Source organism: Sciurus vulgaris, assembly GCF_902686455.1.
Source record: "Sciurus vulgaris genome assembly, chromosome: 17".
NCBI lineage: Eukaryota > Metazoa > Chordata > Mammalia > Rodentia > Sciuridae > Sciurus > Sciurus vulgaris.
The window spans coordinates 52,651,156-52,669,399 of record NC_136478.1 but is presented as its reverse complement, the minus strand read 5'-3'; the positions used below and the strand labels follow the sequence as shown (position 1 = coordinate 52,669,399).

The 18,244-nt window shown below is 51.5% G+C and overlaps 2 protein-coding genes across 2 annotated transcripts; one reads left to right on the top strand and one right to left on the bottom strand.

Moving 5' to 3' along the window:
- Nucleotides 1–163: 163 nt before the first annotated feature.
- On the top strand, nucleotides 164–7,067 carry ZNF526 (zinc finger protein 526). Its single transcript, XM_079118447.1, has 3 exons — nucleotides 164–202; nucleotides 2,064–2,163; nucleotides 2,255–7,067. The coding sequence occupies exon 3, from the start codon at nucleotides 2,272–2,274 to the stop codon at nucleotides 4,297–4,299; it is 2,028 nt and encodes a 675-aa protein (XP_078974573.1). The 5' UTR covers nucleotides 164–202; nucleotides 2,064–2,163; nucleotides 2,255–2,271; the 3' UTR covers nucleotides 4,300–7,067.
- Nucleotides 6,861–17,204, bottom strand: GSK3A (glycogen synthase kinase 3 alpha). Its single transcript, XM_079118449.1, has 11 exons — nucleotides 16,390–17,204; nucleotides 14,621–14,808; nucleotides 12,600–12,683; nucleotides 12,317–12,427; nucleotides 10,559–10,689; nucleotides 10,359–10,465; nucleotides 9,306–9,403; nucleotides 9,130–9,225; nucleotides 8,532–8,718; nucleotides 8,102–8,194; nucleotides 6,861–7,552 (listed from the first exon to the last, which is right to left on the bottom strand). Exons 1-11 carry the CDS (start codon nucleotides 16,679–16,681, stop codon nucleotides 7,479–7,481), a joined length of 1,461 nt encoding a protein of 486 aa, XP_078974575.1. The 5' UTR covers nucleotides 16,682–17,204; the 3' UTR covers nucleotides 6,861–7,478.
- Nucleotides 17,205–18,244: the final 1,040 nt, after the last annotated feature.

Sequence of the window (18,244 nt, the reverse complement as noted above, 5' to 3'; positions counted from 1 at the left end):
TGTGCGTGGAGAAACTCGCCGAGCCCCGCCTGAACGACAATACGCAGGCGCAAGGGCGCGTGCCCCGCGCTGCCGGCTCTGATTGGCTACCACGGGTAAGGGCGCCGCCCAATGGGAGGTGTGGATAGTGAGGGGTCCCACACGCCTGGAGCCGAGGGTCTGTGTCAAGAGCGGCAGGGGCTACTGGAGACAAGAGAGATGGGTGAGGGCGCCGCGGGGTGGGCGGGGAAGAGAGCGCTGGGCATACGGAGAGGGTGGTGGGAGAACGAAGGGGACACGAGGGGTGGAAGAGCCTTGGGGCCTGCGCTAGGGCGGGAGCAGAACAGGGTTGAAGGAGAGCGCTCTTTCCTGTGTTCCCTGGAGGCGTTGGTGGAGCTCCTGCAGGGTGCAGGACCCTACTCTTGAGCTCGCTCTCATGCCCACACGCCCCATAGGGAGTTAGCCTGCCTAGATGAGTCCGGTAGGAGAAAAATGTTGTGTAACAGGAAAGTTGAACTTTCAGGCCCCCGGTGGATTCTTTCCTGGAAGGATTTATGGATCTACTGTTCCTAAAGCCTCCATTCCTCACCCCAGTAGTTTACAGTCCAAGAATAGGAAAGAGGAATGAAGATAAGGAAAGTGCAAATTTCAGGTCCCCTGGGCCACCTTCTAGAGAGACATTTATTGGATGCCTACTTTATATGAGCCTTGTAACAGGCTCTGGGCCTAGCTCTAAGAGAGTACTCTGAGTGGGGTTGTAAACAAGGAAAACTAGAACTCTGCACTCCCTGGTTGACTGTTTCCAGGAAGATCCTTTATGAAATGGCTGTTGTGTACAGGACCCTGGCAACTCAAAAATTAGGGATATGGAATAGGTAGATATGGAAAGTTTAGCTCTTGGGCATTTACTGAATCATTTGTTCAGGGAGCATTTATTGAGCACCAACTGAATGGCCCTGTTTGGGGATATGTATTATGGGAATTCATGGTAGAATGATAGTCTTGTAAAAGTGAAATATGCATAGAGATGGTTAAACTCCCAGGATTTCACTTCCTTTGGGGAAGCTATTGATGCATTAAATATCTACCGTGTGCCTACTGTTCGCTGGGCATTGTTCTTAGCACTGGCAATACCTTAATGATGAACAGGCTAAAATCCCTGCCCTCTGGGAACTTACCATGAGCAACTTTTACATGTGAGAACTATAAGCTGAACTCCACCTGCTCACTAGTATGAATTGATGAGGTGTGAAGAAAAGATTTAAAAAGTGGAGATTATATTCAGGAGATTAGCTCCTAGGCCTGGGAGGGGGGAGTTATTAGCTGAATGGGACTATGAGCCCCTGCTGTGTAAAGGGGCCTGGAGAAAAGGAGATGGGACACATAGAGGCAAGTTGAAAGTTAAAGTCCCTGTTCCTGGTCAGCACTTTGTTGGTGACTTCCCACCCCTACCCCCAGTGTATCAGACCTACACTGCCTCCAAGTGCTCTCTCCTGTGAGGAACTCAGATGCTATCCCAAGTTCATATTTGCTCTGATAGAGGTAGCACAGGATACCAAGGGAATCCAGAGTAGGCAAGAGTGGCCATCATCCTGAGAATGTAAAGATGTCAGTTGAACCTTTACAAAGGAGTTGTGCAGTAGGAATGTGCTGGACAAGAGAATGAGAAACTTCCTTAGCAGAGGAAATAGCAGCCTCAGAAACTTAAGAGTCCAAAAACAACTTTTCTGGAGAACTTAATCATTCTAGCTAACCTTTATCAAGTACCAGGGACTTTGTGGTCAGTACTACTTTTAGCCCCATTTTACAGGTAAGGAAAATCTCACAGAGAGGAAGTAAGCAGTGGAGCTCAGATTTCAAGCCAAGAGCAGTCTGGTTCCTGGGCCCATGCTTTTATAAACACGTTGCTGTATCTTGCTGTGCATATGTAAGAGGAGGAGGAAAGGTATTGCACAAAGAGGAAACTGCACAAGCAAAGGCTGAGAGGCCAGAGAAGATGTGTGTTCTAAGCAAGGGTGTCACTAGGCCTCTGGAAGAGGAGCGCAACATCAGAAACCAGACTGAGTGCTGTCTTTCTCCTGCAGATACCAGGCTGCTTTGGACTGCAGTAGGCTTCAGAGTCACAGAATCACCAAAGACTGAGGCATAAACATTGGATTAAGACTTGTTGATTAATAGAGGCTGGTGAGTAATGGGATGAGCAAGGGAATTCCTGAGAAGTCTCCCCTCCCCTCGATTCCCAGCATGTCACTGGCTCCTAACTCTCTTTCTCCAGGCACTGCCTTTTCCACAATGGCAGAGGTGGTGGCTGAGGTTGCTGAAATGCCAACACAGTCATCAGGGGCAATGGAGATGTCAACACCTATATCAGGGGAGATGGCCGAGATGGCAACAGAAGTGAATGAAATGACATCTGGGGAGGCCCTTGCCTCATCCCTCTTCTTCCAGCACCACCAGTTCATGTGCTCTGAGTGTGGCAGCCTCTATAACACACTGGAGGAAGTCCTCTCACACCAGGAGCAACATGTGCCTGCTGTGTTAGAGGAGGAGGCGCTGACCACACAGGACACTGTCCTGGAGCCAGAGTTGATGCCAGGCACTGAGGAGGGACCTTTCCAGTGTGGCGAATGCAGCCAGCTTATCCTTTCCCCCAATGAGCTACTAGCACACCAGGATGCCCACCTCCGGGAGTCTGCAAGCCAGATCCAGTACCAGTGTGGGGACTGCCACGAACTCTTCCCCTCACCTGAACTGTGGGTGGCTCATCGCAAGGCCCAGCACCTTCCTGCTACAACAGCTGAGCCACTAGTGCCATCTCCTTTGCATGCCCCAACACCACTGCCTCCACCTCCACTGCCACCTGAAGTCAAGATGGAGCCCTATGAGTGTCCTGAGTGTTCCGCCCTCTGTGCCACTCCTGAGGAGTTCTTGGAGCATCAGGGCACTCACTTTGACTCTCTGGAGAAAGAAGAGCGAAATGGCTTAGAGGAGGAGGAGGAAGGCGAGGAGGATGAAGATGATGATGATGAAGAGACAGAGGATGAGGAGGAAGCAGCTACAGAGGTTGCTGATGATGCTATAGGAGGTGACAAGACCACAGTTAGCCAAGCCCAGGGCTGTGGAGATTGTCCCCAACACTGTACCTCCTCAGGGGCTCGCCGGCAACACCGGCGAGCATCTCGTGGCCCAGCATCAGCCACCTACCCCTTTCACTGCAGCCAATGTCAGCGGAGCTTCAGCTCTGCAAACCGGCTGCTGGCTCACGGGCGGGCCCACGTGGGTGGCACACACGAGTGTACAACCTGCTCCAAGGTCTTCAAGAAGGCAGCTTCACTCGAGCAACACCTGCGGCTGCACCGTGGGGAAGCCCGCTACCTCTGTGTGGACTGTGGCCGTGGCTTTGGCACAGAGCTCACATTGGTGGCCCACCGGCGGGCCCACACTGCCAACCCATTGCATCGCTGTCGCTGTGGCAAGACGTTCAGCAACATGACTAAGTTCCTCTACCACCGGCGCACTCATGCTGGGAAAAGCGGGGCCCCCACCACTGCAGCAACAGCCTCCCCAGCTCCAGCTGAGCCCACACCCCCACCCCCGCCCCCACCCCCAGCCCCTGCCCCACCTGCCCAGCTGCCCTGCCCACAGTGCTCCAAGTCTTTTGCCTCAGCCTCCCGGCTCTCCCGGCACCGGCGTGCTGTCCATGGGCCTCCTGAAAGGCGGCACCGCTGTGGGGTTTGTGGCAAGGGCTTTAAGAAGCTGGTCCACGTGCGCAACCACTTGCGGACGCACACAGGTGAGAGGCCCTTCCAGTGCCACTCGTGTGGCAAAACATTTGCTTCTTTGGCCAACCTCAGCCGCCATCAGCTGACCCATACTGGTGTGCGTCCTTACCAGTGCCTGGACTGTGGCAAGCGCTTTACACAGAGCTCCAACCTACAGCAACACCGGCGGCTGCACTTGCGGCCAGTTGCCTTTGCTCGTGCCCCCCGTCTCCCCATCACTGGTCTCTACAATAAGAGCCCCTATTACTGTGGAACCTGCGGCCGCTGGTTCCGTGCCATGGCAGGCCTGCGGCTGCATCAGCGGGTGCATGCCCGAGCCCGGTCTATGTCACTGCAGCCTCCCAGATCACCATCTCCCACCCTCCCCCCAGCCCCTGAGCCTCAGCAGACTATTATGTGCACAGAGCTTGGGGAGACCATCGCCATCATTGAGACATCCCAGCCACTGGCACTTGAGGACACACTGCAGCTGTGCCAAGCTGCACTGGGAGCCAGTGAAGCAAGTGGGCTGTTACAGTTGGACACAGCTTTTGTGTGACACAGCCAGAATGCAGCAATAAAGGGGTTTGCTTGCAACAATGAGCATGGGTATCTCTGGGGAGAAGAGGACCACCCCTCTGACAAGCCAGTCTGGCACTTAAATATGTTCCGGGCTCCACCTGGCCTCTTCTATCCACTGACTCCTCAGAACAGTCCTGCCAGATTTCTTTTGTCACCCTTTCTCTACCTGAGGGGAAGCTGAAGCTCTAAGATGTGCTGATTTCTCCCAGGTCACCCTGCTATGTTGCAAAATGGGGTTTGCCAAGGTTCTTTGCACTGCATCATGTTGGTGTCCAGCAATATCAGGTAACCTTTACTGAGCACCAACTGTGTGCCAAGTCTGTGCTGGGCACTCATATACCTCTTCCAATCCTCATTCTTAGCCTTCCCTGGACTTTAGGCACCCAGGTCTTAGTTCTGCCTGGTGGAAAATAGTTGACTTCGCTGGGCTTACTTCATCTCAATTTTGACAATGTAGAAGGGAATCTTTAGGTACCTGGGTACTCAGCTCAGACTAAGTGCTGCAGGGGACCCAGCAATGAGTCAGACATTGCTGTCCCCTCAGGAGGCATGCTTGGTCTGGTCAGAGGAATCTGAGTACAGACAGCTTGCTCTGTAGTGTGTCTCACTGGTTCATTCAGCCTGTCTCCTAAGGCCTCCTTTCCATGTGCTGGGCAGTACTGAGGGCCAGACATAAATTAGGCCTTAGAATTCCCTGGACTGTGATGGAACATTGGGATGTGCAGGGACAGTAGTATCCCAGAGTAGAGAAACTCCATGAGAGATCAAAAGTGAGAGACTTCTTAGAGGAAGTAGTCCTTGAAGAAAAAGTAGGAATCTTTCAATAGAAGAGGAAACAAACATTCCAGGCAGATGGCACTGCAAGAGTGAATTCTTGGTATATATGGAGACTGTCCAATTATTCACAACTACGTAACTGAACACTTGACTGCCTGGCCATGGTAGGCGCCACACTTAGCACTGTACGGAATGACCCCTGCGGGTCTGAGAGGGGTCTCAGTCCCATCCCTGTTACCAAGATACAACTGAGAATAGACTTGCCCGTGGTCTCACATCTAGGCAGAGGTATTGTGAGACTGGAACCCAGGCAGTTCCTTTAAGCAGTCTGTGACCAGTATGGTTTTGAGTGATTGAGACATGAAACCCACGCAAGGCCTGAGGTCAGTGGATTCATTCTAATTGGAGGAAAAATAATCTAGTGTTATTGAGCAGTTGAGATTTGAGGAGATCTTGAAAAAATAAAAAGTCTTGGAGCAGAAAGGAATCTCCAGTGTTTTCAAAAGCTGGGATAACAGTCCTTTGCTCCTTGAACAGACAGGGGTGACAACAGGTCAATAGGGCACACTCCCCCAGGCTTCTGTAGACCAGGGTGCTTGGGAAGGTGGAAAATGCAACTGGCACTGAGAGTTGTCCCACAGGTAGGGCTAGGTAGGCCTTAGAAGTTGGGCTCAGTAGTTCAAGGTAGTGTATATAGTTGGGGGAAAGGTGTCATAACAGGGTGTCAGGTCTCCTTGGGATCAGAGTGAGGTGAGTGGGTGGGTGACAGTGGTCTAGCATGGAGAGGATGGGGGCAGAGCTGAGCAGAAGCCATCGGAGCAGGGGGCCAGCCACTGGGGAGGAAGGGGGTCCCAGGAAGCCAAGGCCTCCCCCTTTGATCATGTAATGGTCTGTGTCCAATTTACAAACAAGGTGAAATCCAAGATGGTATTGAGCATGGTTGATACAAGGTCTGGCCTGGATAGTATAAAGATACCCCTAGGGCAGATATACACAGCTCTCAGAGCCCATGGGAACCGTCCTGGCACTCCTGGGATATGTCCAGAACTCTTCCTTACGTTCCCAAGTAGAATCCAGCAGAGAACATGTAGCTGCTTCTCACTAGACCCCTTTTCCTTCTGGAGTCTCCTGCTCATACTCATTGCTTGGCACCATGTAGAGAAGACACCATTTCCTTCTGCTCATGGCCCCCACCCTCTGGCCCCAACATATTTTAAAAGTTAAGAGGAAGCCAAGCTCTCCACCCAACCTTCCCAGGGTTGTCATTTTCCAATATCCCGAGGGGTAGAGTAGTTAGGTGCCCTGCTGAAAACATGGAAACAAAGCCTTGGGAATCCACTAGGGTTCTGACCCTGTCCATAATTGTGCCACCAAGAGTCTACAGGCAGGCTGTTTTGGCCTGAGTAACTCATCATACAATGTCTCTCCTAGTCCCTGAAGTAGTAGGCAGCCTGGGCTGAGACTTGTTTAATTCTTGATTTTGCCACTTGAGTTCTGTAGCCTTGACCTCTGAGAGGGTTCACTGGGGATGCTAATCCCTCCCTCCCTCAGCAAAAGCAATGATTTGTGCTGGGTCAGGAGGCAAGGCTCCTCCCAGGAGCATAGGCAGAGGGAAGCACTAAGGTGCAGGAAGGCTGGGTATCTGAGCTAGGGACTCGTGCCTCCCAATGATCCCCTGCCTCAGACCCAGCATACTCCTGATCCCAGATGGCTGTCCAAGCACCCCCGTCACTTTGGCAGAAACAGGTAGCCAGGCAGGAAGCAGGTTTTCATGCCAATAATTTATTGAACGGAGGTCTGTACACAGGCAAACCTTACTGTGGAAACTAAGACATCAGGAGCTCTCTCCACTCCCCTGGCCCTCCAGGGTGGGGAGAAGAGGGAGAAGGCCTTGGGAGCAGAGGACAGGAGGGGAGATACAGCTGTAGGAGGGGGCGGGGCCAAGTTGGATGGTGCGAATCGACGTTTTTCTTTAAGAAAAAAATTATAACAATCTATTTACACCCGGGGGCCAGGGAAGGGAAGAGGAGATGGGTTGGGCTGGTTCTATTTACAAGGGACACAGGAGGGGAGGGGGGTTGGAAGAGGTGGAGGCTTAGGGGTAGGAGAGGGGGCCAAGGGGGTAGGAGGTCCTCATGCCCCCAACCCCCTGTCCTTCCTTCCTTCTACCCTCCCCGCTACCAGTTAAAATCCTCTTAAAAAGCCCACCACAGGGGTGAGGCTGGTGAGGGAGGGACTAGAGGTGGGGATAGGGACTCATTTACCTCTGCCCTCTAGTCTAGATCCCCAGCCAGGGCAGGAGCTTGATGGGCTATGGCCCCCCTTCCCAGCCCCACTTGGAGCTCCCAGATGGACGTGGAAGGGTAGTTGGTGGGGCCCTCAGGAAGAGTTAGTGAGGGTAGGTGTGGCATCAGGCGCCTGCCAGTCTGGGCCGGTCTGAGTCTCAGTTAAAGCTGAAGGAAGGGGAGGGAAGGAGTTAGGCTTTGCCTTTGAGGACCACCCTCCCAAGAGTAGGAACTCAATTTAAGATGCTACATTAAAAGCTAAAAGCTGCCACTTTAGGTCCATGGTTGCAAATTCAAAATACCAAAAGGCCAGCTTGACAAATGAGTGCCTCATACCAGAGAGCTAAGCTCTCCACAGGAAGGGGCAACTGGATGCAGCTTTGGTTCATAGCCCACTGCTGCTCCTTCTGATTTTCTACCCCAAGAGAAAGAGGAAACCTGGATTTTAACCCAAAATGTCCCATTTTCAAATGTGAGCAACAACTTTGTTCAGGCCAAATACATTTCTTTGGTTCTCCAGTGAGGATTTGAACATAAATGCAGGTAACAGTACTTTAAAGGGTTGCCGACATGTTGTGAAATGTTCTTTCTATGCTATCAAAATGTCACCAACTTAAAAATACCTACAGGACACTCGAGGACTGTGAGAACGGTCCTACCTCACCCCCAGGCTCACAACTGCTACTCTAGCCCTCAGCAGATGGCCCCCCAACTTACCTTGTGAGGATGGGGTGAGGGAAGTAGTGCCCGCCGGGGACCTCAAGTGAGGAGGGATGAGAATGGCATTGAGAGACGGTTGGATGGAGAGTTCTAAAGACAGGAATTGATAAGCCTGGTCAAGGAGGAGGCAGGGCAAGACATCTGGAAACCCAGTTAGGTTTTATAACTGGGCACCAAACAAGATCAGTTTGTGGACACTGTTAGCCACAAAACTCTTTAAATGTAAAACTGGAAAAAGTCTACCAAAAGATAGATGGTGGAGAGCTGCTGAGGCAGCTATGGCTCTCACTCAATTTGGGGGACATCTTCCTGAGCCCAAGGCCTGCCTCCTACCCCCCATAGAGCCCCACCCTGTCTGCAACACAAAGTTCTTCTCCACATCTCGGCTGCCCCTCCAGCTCCACAGATTCCCAAGCTGTGCCCTCACCACCAGGACTGAAGTTGAAGAGGGGGGGAAGCGGGCGATTGTTGGGGAGCTGGGTTCCGAGACATCGCAGTTCATCAAAGAAGCTGTGGGCGCAGGCCTCTAGTGGGGACAGCCTCGAGGACGGCGTGTACTCCAGCAGGCTTGAGCAGAGCGCGATGGCCTCGGGTGGTGTCCGAGATTTGAACACCTGAGGATAGGGTCTTGGGGTCATGAGGGTGAGAGGTGCCCCAGGCGCCAGAGTACCACACCCCTCGCAGATACAACCACCTGCTTCCCATAGACCTGAACTTCCAAATATGAAAACTGAGGCACAACCACCAAGAGGAAGTCAGTCTGTTTTGAGTGGGCAGCCAGCCCAGATCCTGTGACTCCATGAGATCTGCTGTGAGCCTCAGTTTCCTTGCCATAAGAATGAGATTCTTGAATTTCCCTGTGGGTCCTCAACTTTTACAATACCATAAACTTTGAAATCTGATGAAAGTTATTGACTTACTCCCTGGATAACTTTAAATCCTCCCAGTGATTATGAAGCAAGGTTGCCCAAACCAGTTGGCCTCCAAGGGGACCCACCCTTCAGCCATACTGCCTGAGTTCCTACCTTTGTCCAGGGGTGAGCTTTAATCTGGGGGAACTTGAACTCCGTGTAGTTGGGGTTCATCTCTCGGATTTGTTCCCGGGTTGGTGTTCCCAGTACCTGCAGGGAAAGGGAAAGGTCTGAGACAAGAACCCCTATCCCTAATCCCCACCCCCTACCCTCCCTGACCCTGCCCTCACCTTGATGATTTCCACCAGCTGGTCCACCCCACTGTCCCCAGGGAAGATGGGCTGGCCGAGGAGGAGCTCAGCCAGTACGCAGCCAGCTGACCACACATCTGAAGGGGAATGGGGGAGGTTCAGGCCTATGCAGGCAGGGCCAAGGTCATCCCCTTGCAAACATGGCCATTTTGCGAGGTGTCAAAGAGCCCCATTTTCTCAGGTCAAAGAGGAAGTACCTGGCCCAAGGTCATACACAACTTAGGAACATTTAATCCTGACCTTGAATCTCCAAGTCTACCCAATTTAGCTGCACCTTCCAGTCTAGGTGTGCTTCCAGTCCTCATTGTCTCGGCTCAGTAACCCCAAGGAGCCCTTTCTTTACCTCTAGCCTGGGAAGACAGACCAAACTAGGCCTAAGTCTATCAAAAGGTCTTACATTTAAAAGTCTTAAATCCTGAACTGCCTTTTTACCTCCCAACCTCTGTGTTGCTTATGTGAAGGGCTGTAGTCTGGTCCTCTCACCCCTCCCTGATCTGTACCTTGATCCCACCACACCAATTCACATCTGAGGACCACATAGTCCCTACTACATTTTGATGTTCTCTTTCAAACCTTCCCATGCTCATTCCCTCATTTCAGCCTTCCTCTCATGCCAGGTAGGTGGCATTGCCATCCCCACCAACAGAGAAGGACACAGAGGCCCTGGGAGCAGGCTACACCCTAAAGGTGGGAAAGTCTTGCCTGTCAGTTTTCTCCAAAGTCACTGACGACTCCTTCCCTCCAGCTGAGAACAGAAGGCTAACTGGGAGGTTCCAGAACTGGGATGGACTCTGGGGTCAGGTCAGCTTTCAAATCCCAGCCCTGCCCAGTCCCAGCAATGCAACTGCAAGCAGGGGGGCTCACACCTCCCAGGCTTAGGTTGCTTGTCTAGTATGAGCATGAGACATATCAGCCTAAGATTGAGGACTGGGTAAAAGAACAGAGATTAAGCTTTTATCACCAAGTCTGGCACACAGCACACAGAAAGAACCTAAAACTTGCAAGACTGTCATTCCCCAGCCCATAACTGACCGATGGACGAGGTATAATCAGTGGCTCCAAAGATGAGCTCCGGGGCCCGGTAGTAGCGAGAACAGATGTAGGAGACATTGGGCTCCCCCCGGACCAACTGCTTTGCACTGTGGAAAGAGATGGGCAAGAGTAAACACAAACCAAAGGATGAGGCCCCCTCTTGCCCATTGAGCCACCCAACACACCAAGGTCAGGCCCACCTGCCAAAATCACAGAGCTTGAGGACAGCAGTGTCGGGGTCCACCAGCAGGTTCTGGGGCTTGATGTCACGGTGACACACACCCTGGGAGTGGATGTAGGCCAAGCTCCGGAAAAGCTGGTACATGTATACCTGGGGCAGGCAGAGGAAAGCTGAACTCCAACCCAGCTCTTCCCCACACAGCACACCACTGGTCCACTGTCTCAGCATAAAGAGCTCTTCCAAGCCACTCTTCCTGCTGGCTAATCCACAGCCTCAGGAAACCCATGTTTGAGACTTTTGGTTCTCAAACTTTAGTGTGCAGCATAATCACTTGAAGGACTTGTTAAAACAGACTGCTGGGCCATGCTCCTAGAGTTTGAAATTCTGTGACCTCAGGCTGGGGCATCTGCAAGAAGCCCTCTAGAGCTGATGCTGGTCCCTGGACCACATTTTGAGAACTACTGAGGTAATCACACCCCCTGGCAGAAGCCTGATGAGTAAGACAGACACATCAGAAGGCCTTGTCATAAAGTAGGCTGGGGAGCTACAAACTCAGCTTCCTCCTCACCAGAAACCATTGGCTCTCTAAGGGCTCAGCCTCCTCCATCCGACAGTCAAAACCACCCACGAGCCACCCCCACCTCCAGCTCAATCTTCCTGCCTCTCTCTACACACTGACTAGAATCTAAGTGCCAAGAGAACAGGGACCTTTGGGTTCCAATCACTCTGCTTTCCCAAATCTAGGCCACTGTCTGGTATGTACTAACTGCTCGATTTCTTCACTACACAACACGCATTTTGAGTCCCCTCCTCTTTTGTCCCAGAGATAGCACAGAGGCTGCTGCTTCTCCCTGCACCAGATCTCTTCCCAGAAGTCCACCTTAATCCTTCTCAGCCCCAAGCCATGTTGCCTATTTCCAGAATTCCCTGTGATCCCTCTAGTACGGCAGCAGCTTGTTTCCAGTTTCCTGGACAGTATCCATCATCCCCACCAGAGAGCTCTTCAAGGGAAAGGCCAGGGTCTCAGTCACCTGAGCTTCTGGAATTGTTCAGCACTGGGCCCAGTGTTCAGAGAGTATCAGCACAACTTTACCCAACCAGAGAATTCCCCTCCCAGGTGAAATCCAGCAGCAGCAACCATGGGTACTGCCCATGTTGGCACTGGTATAGTGTGCTTAAAGCCAGAGGGAGAAGAAGCTGGGCCTGAGTGACCACCAGCAAAGGAACCCACCCACCTCCCAATGTAGCAGCCTGTCCTCCATATCATCCCTCTTTCATTCATTCATTAATTCATTCATTCAGAGTATCCATAACACCCAGGGTACAGTGCCAGATGTGGAAATAATCCTGCACAAGATACAGGCAGATGCATGCCTGCCTCCGTGGTGGACACTAGACTTCCTACAATCACAAACCTAAGTCCTTCCCAGCTGCCCAGATCAGACTCCAAAGGCCTAGACTCTGACCTCAGCAGCTCCCCATCTGTGTTCTTGGTCCCCACTAACCCCAGTCCTACTGGGGCTACTGGGCTCCCAGTGTGGATCTAAGCAGGTACCTTGTAGCCTCCTAGCTCCCTGGTCAAGTTGCTTTCCTAAGTCAGTCAGCCCTTGCCTTAGTTTGGTGAACTCCAGCTGAAGGGTATGGGGACAGAGGCAAGGAACATGGGACCTCAAGAGATCAACATAAACTTGGAGGATGAGGAAATACACAGAAGACAGGAAGCTCCAGAGTTGCTGGTTTTGTGGGCCTGAACCTCAGCAACCTGCTGTCTTCCTACCTTGACATAGATGATAGGGATGGTCAACTTGGCCTTGGTGAAATGGCGAGCCACCCGGTACACTGTCTCGGGCACGTATTCCAGCACCAGATTTAGGTAAAGCTCATCTTTCTGTAGAGAGCAAAGGAGACGTGTGAGACATTGTGAGGTTAAGAGTGAAGAAGGGAGAAAGCAAAGTGTACAGGGAACAGCAAGGGAAGGACTGGACCTCATGGAAAAGGCAGGCAAGACAATGGAGGCAAGGTGAGGCCACACACTCACCCCTAGCATCCCAAGGTCTCACCTTCTCCCCACTGGAGTAGAAAAAGTACCGCAGCCTCACAATATTGCAGTGGTCCAGCTTACGCATAATCTGCAGCTCTCGGTTCTTGGGGGCAAAGGGAGAGAATCTCAATACAACCAACCTCTGTCTCCCTTCCCTCACACCATCACCTCAGCTCAACTCCCACTCCTGCCAGCACAGCAGGAAGTTGCTCCCTGAGTCCCACCAAGTTTTAAGGCCCCTAGGAGGGGGCGTCCTGTAATCCTTACCCCCAGCCCCTTCCCCTCACACATAAGCTGAAAGCTTGTGGGTTAATCCCAGACTACTGATGTGTTTTCTTCAGCCCACTTTCTTTTAAAACATTTTCAACTTATTGCTGACATTTAAAAGTCAAGGGTTACAGGGGGTGGTGGTACATGCCTGTAATCCTAGCAACCTGGAAGGCTGAGGCAGGAAGACAGTTCGAGGCAGTCTCAGCAATTTAGCAAGCCCCTAAGAAACTTAGTGAGACCCTGTCTAAAAATAAGAGGACTAGGGTGTAGCTCAGTGGGGTAAAGCACCCTTGGTACCACCACCACAAAAAAAAAAAAAAGGTGCTCAGAGGTGGAGTGCTTGCCTAGCAAGTACAAGGCCCAGTTCCATCCTTAGCACTGTAAATAAATAGATAAAAATTAAATTACTTCACTTATAAAAAGCCAGTTCTCAGTCTTCTCTGAAAAAGTCGATGAGGTGGCCATATGGTACCACCATACATAGCACTAGCAATAGATTAGTGGTGGTCATCCAGTCACCCTGGTACCCACATTCCCAACTGCTTCCCCTGGAAGCACTGGAGACCTTGAACTCTAGATTGGATCCTCAGTCCCAGAACCCAAACATCTAATCCTTATTTTCTGATCCACATCTCGGCCTCTTCCCAGGTGGCCCAGTCACAGCATTTTCCCCAATTCTTTATTCCTCTCTAGGGCCTCTGAGCTCCCTACCCCTAGATCCCTCCTATTTATGAACTCGATTCTAATTAAGTTCTGTCTGACACCCTTGAGCTCCTCCTCCCAGAAAGTTCTCACTACTGAGACCCAGGCCCTGGTTGAGGTTCAGTTCTCTCACATCCAGACTTAGTCTAGGCTCCAAATTCCAGTCATCCAAACACCAATTATCCCTCCACTTCCATCTCCTCCCTGTTTCCTGGGCCTCTGCTAGCTTCTGCATTCGTGAAAAAGGGCCCTCTTTTCTCAGGAGGCACAAAGTTCCACATCGAGACAAGTGGTTTAGTGAGCACAGCACAGGTTGGATTCTATCTTGCACTGGCCAAATACCTGGACAGAGGGCAACCTTCAGAGCCACCAGCATCAGCTTTGCTATTTCCTTTCACCTCTGGGAAGAAGTGTAAACAGCTGTTTACAGTGAAGGGCTTGGGTATCAGAGGAGATGCTACTCTTGATGTGGATACTTATAAATTTCATTTCTGCTTACTTAGAATGGGAATAACAATACCCAGGGGAGGTGGTGCATGCCTATAATCCCAGCTACTCAGGAAACTAAGGCAGGAGGATAGCAAGTTCAAAGCCAGCCTCAGCAACTTACCAAGGCCCTAAGCAACTTAGTGAGATCCTTTCTCAAAATAAAATAAAATAAAATAAAATAAAATAAAATAAAATAAAATAAAATAAAATAAAATGGGCTGGGAATGTTGCTCAGTGGTTAAGTGCCCTTGGGTTCAATCCCTGTTGTCAAAAATAAATGAATAATGAATGGGTTCAATCCCCAATACTGGGGGGAAAAAAAAAAGGAAATAACAATAGCACCTACCCTTAAAGAGATAAACAAGAACTTGTCTATCTTATATTAAATAAATGCCCAATAAATGTCAGCTGTCTGTCCTAGAATCCAGGTTTCCCATCTTCCACACACTTCCCTTCCTTACCCTTCTCCTCTGGCCCCTGCTCAAGTCCCCCTTGAAAACCCAGGCTCCAGCACTGCTGCTGGGTACTCTCACCAGTCATGCCCAGTTCCCAACCACATCTCCATTCCCCACAAGCTACCTTGAACCTCTTGTCCTGAAGAACCTTCTTTATGGCCACCAGTTCCCTTGTATCTGCCAGCCGTGCCTGGTATACAACCCCAAAGGAGCCATTGCCAATCACTTTGATGTCTGTGTAAGCCACCTCTTGGGAGCGCTCTGGGCCTTGGCCTACAGTGGCTACCACTGTGGTCACCTTCCCGCTGTCACCTGGGGAACAAAGGGGACACACAATCCACTGACCTTTCCCCTCTCGCATCACTCCATCCCCGAGCTGTGGGAGGGAGGGAAATCTGCAAAAAGCTCACTGGTGCTTCTTTGTCCCTTCTCACTCTCTGAGGAAAGTGGCTGCTGGGAACTCCACCACCACCACCTACTGACCTTAGCCCTCTTCCCTTCAAGTATCCCTAAATCCTGTCTCCTCCCATGTGAGAGGACAATGACACCTAAACCTCTTTATTGTTCAAGGGTTGGCATCCTCTAATTTCTCCTTCTAGAAAGTAGCTAATCACTGGTATTGGGAGATAGCAACACCCCCAGATGTTGAATTCAACTACTGTGGGACCACTGTTCTCCAGCCCCTCCTATAATCATGACCTTACATTTTCCACTAAAGGGTGAAGAAACCCTGAAGTACTTTTACTTAGGGAAAGCATTTTCACAGCCTGGAGAATAGTGAGCTTTAAATCCTCCTGGAGAAGCTGGTTCTTGGTGACAGAAATGAATGTACTCTCCTGGCACTTTGGGGATAAATGTCCCTGCCAAATACTTTGCAGTAGAACAGGCACTGACCTGATCTCTTCATCTGTGTGATCCAGAGTAGAACAAATGTGAGAATGGAGAACCTGATCTCTCTCTTCAGTAGGGCTAGTCTGGCCTCATGTCTCTGAAGGAAAGATCTGCTTCCCAATTCCTGTTTTCTTAATGGCAACACAACTTGGTACCATACCTAGGGGAGTTATCCCTTCCCTTTGGAAAACTGAACCAAATCCATTTTGAAGGGACAGTGACACCTTCTCTTAGAAGGAGATAACACTACCTTGCTATTTTTTTCAGAACTAATGATACCATACTCCAAAATGATTAAAGAGTTATCTTAGATCCATATTTTATGAGGAGTTGTGACCCACCTCCACTTCCCTTTTTTTTTTTTTTTTTTAAGAATAGTGACAATGGATTTGGTATGCTAAGGTATGCTAATTCTCAAGCTGTTCTTACTTCTAAGCAAAAGTAACAATTATTAATTGCCACCATTGAGGTAAAGCCCTACATATTTTCAGTGGATAATGATGTCAGGCCTTGTTTTAAACCTGGCCCTGTTCTTTGGGGACACAGTAACCACAAATCCCTAATTCTAAGAGATGTTCAGTCCAAATCCCCATCTTCTGAAGGAGAGAAAATGCAGATCCCCCTTTTTTGTGTTGGGGGGTACTGTGGTGACCTTATTCATGTTGTCTTAGGGAGCAATAATCCTAGATTCCCATTTGCAAGCGACTATGACCTCTGATCTTGTTCTCTAATAGATGGCAACTTCAGATCTATTTTTAAGGCTCAAGGATCCAAGACCTTGTTACTAGAAGAATGAGAACTTGTGAACCCTGTTTCTCTGAATGTAAACTGTAAGTGATGGTAACCCCTAAACCTCTTTCTCTGGGAGAGAGAGAACTCAATTCCAGACTGTAAAAGCACAGTGACCTCGAACTCCTATGTGGGTATGTGAAAGAACCCGAACGACGTTTACAGAGCTAGGGAAACAGATCACCATCCCACACGGGGTCCCCTAGTACTCACGGCCCAGCTTCACTCCGGGCGGCGGGAAGCTAGTGCCCGCGCCGGGGCCGCCGGGGCCACCGCTGCCTGTTCCGCCGCTGCCGCTGGGGCCACCCCCGGAGCTCGAGGGTCCCACGCCCCCACCCATGGCACCGACCGACGCCTTCCCACCGCCAGTGCCGCCTGGGCCAGAGGCCGAGCCCCCAGGGCCACCGCCACCGCCTCCGCCTCCGCCGCCTGGTTCCGCGAACGAGCTGGTTCGCGCCCGGCCCGAGCCCCCAGGGCCGCCTCCCGAAGGCCCGCCGCCGCTCATGGCGCCGAGCGCAGGCCCAGGTCGCGGGGCTCGGGCTGCCCGGGCTGCCCCCGCCGCTGCCGCTGCCGCCGCCTCCCCGGGGCTCCGGCCTCTTCCAGGCCGCGCCGCTCGGGCTCCGGCTCCGGCCCAGCGCCCGCCGCGGGGCACGCCGGGAGATGAAGTCCGCCTGCCCACGGCGCCGCCGTCGCCGCCCTCGGCAGGCACAGAAGCCCGCGTGGCACGCCGGGAAATGGAGTCCGCAAAGGCCTCAGAGTACACGGCGGGGATGACGGGTCGCGCAGCACGTCCGGAAATAAAATCCTGGAAAATCCGTCCGTCAACTGTGCCGAAGGCGGACCCTCTAATTTGGAAAATAGAACCGCGCACTTGCTCCACTGCGGCAACGGCAAGGCTCGAGGGATACCTCAGAAATGTAGTCGCAGCCACTCTATGACTTGAGTTGTGCAGTCCTGAAGCACGCCGGGAAACGGAGTCCAGTTGCCTCACTTAAGTCTTTTGGCTGTGACTCTCGGAACCAGGTGCCCTCTGGGAAATCTAGTCGGCGTCGGTGAACCTTCAGACCTCCAGCCGTAGGGCAAGCTGGGAAATGGAGTTGTCACCACGCCCTCACCGCATTGCAGGTGTGAAGTGGATCCCAAAGCACCACGGGAAATGTAGTCCCAGGTGATCCTTAAGTCCCAGGTGGATACCGCCGTTCCAGAGATAGGCCAGAAGTAGGGTAGACAACGCGCTCCCCATGCCAGGTACACTGAGCCGCATTCCCTGCTGGGAAATGTAATCGTTCGGGAAATGTAGCCGAAGGCTTCAGTGCAGTTGCTACAGCAAACCCTAGTGTCTTCTGGGAAATGGAGTTCAAGGCAGACTCCCCATGAACGGAGGGGGCGTAATCTACCAGGAGCCCGAAGTATGCTGGGAACTGTCCAGAGCGGATCCTGACTCTGTGAGGCTAGACTCAGAGGCTTGCTGGGAAGTGGAGTCCAATGGGTACCATCCGGATAGTGTGGGTAAAAGGCTAAGGATGGCAGCTCTCTGACAAGACTGGGAAGTACCTTACGCCTCCTTCCTCGCCCCCATAGTACCAAGAATGAATCCAAGTCGGTCTGTGACTGCTGCAAAAAAAAAAAAAAAAAAAAAAAAGAGTTCAAGAACCTCTCAGTTCTAGGTTACCACATATCAGGAAGGAAAAAAAGCCCCTCCCTGTCCCCGAGAAGGGTTTGGGAAACAAAGTTCTTTCTCAAGAGCACTTGTCTTCAGATACAGTCTAGCTTTTTCTAGCAATGTGGAGGCCGAGCCGAGTATTAAAGAGATAGGATTTATGTCCTGAACTCCTATACCCCTATTTTTTTCTTCCCCCGTTCTCGCGCTTCCTAAATTTCAGGATCCTGAATGACCCAAAACAAGGAAGACGACTATAAGAAGTAGCTTAGGGCTTTGTGCGCGTGTTGAGTCGCTCCATGTATTGATTAATACCCGGAAGGAGAGCATCCCCAAAGGGCGCTGGGAAATAGAGTTCTTGTGTGTGTCCCCCCACCCTTCCCTCTCCCGGAAATGCTTGGTACGAGA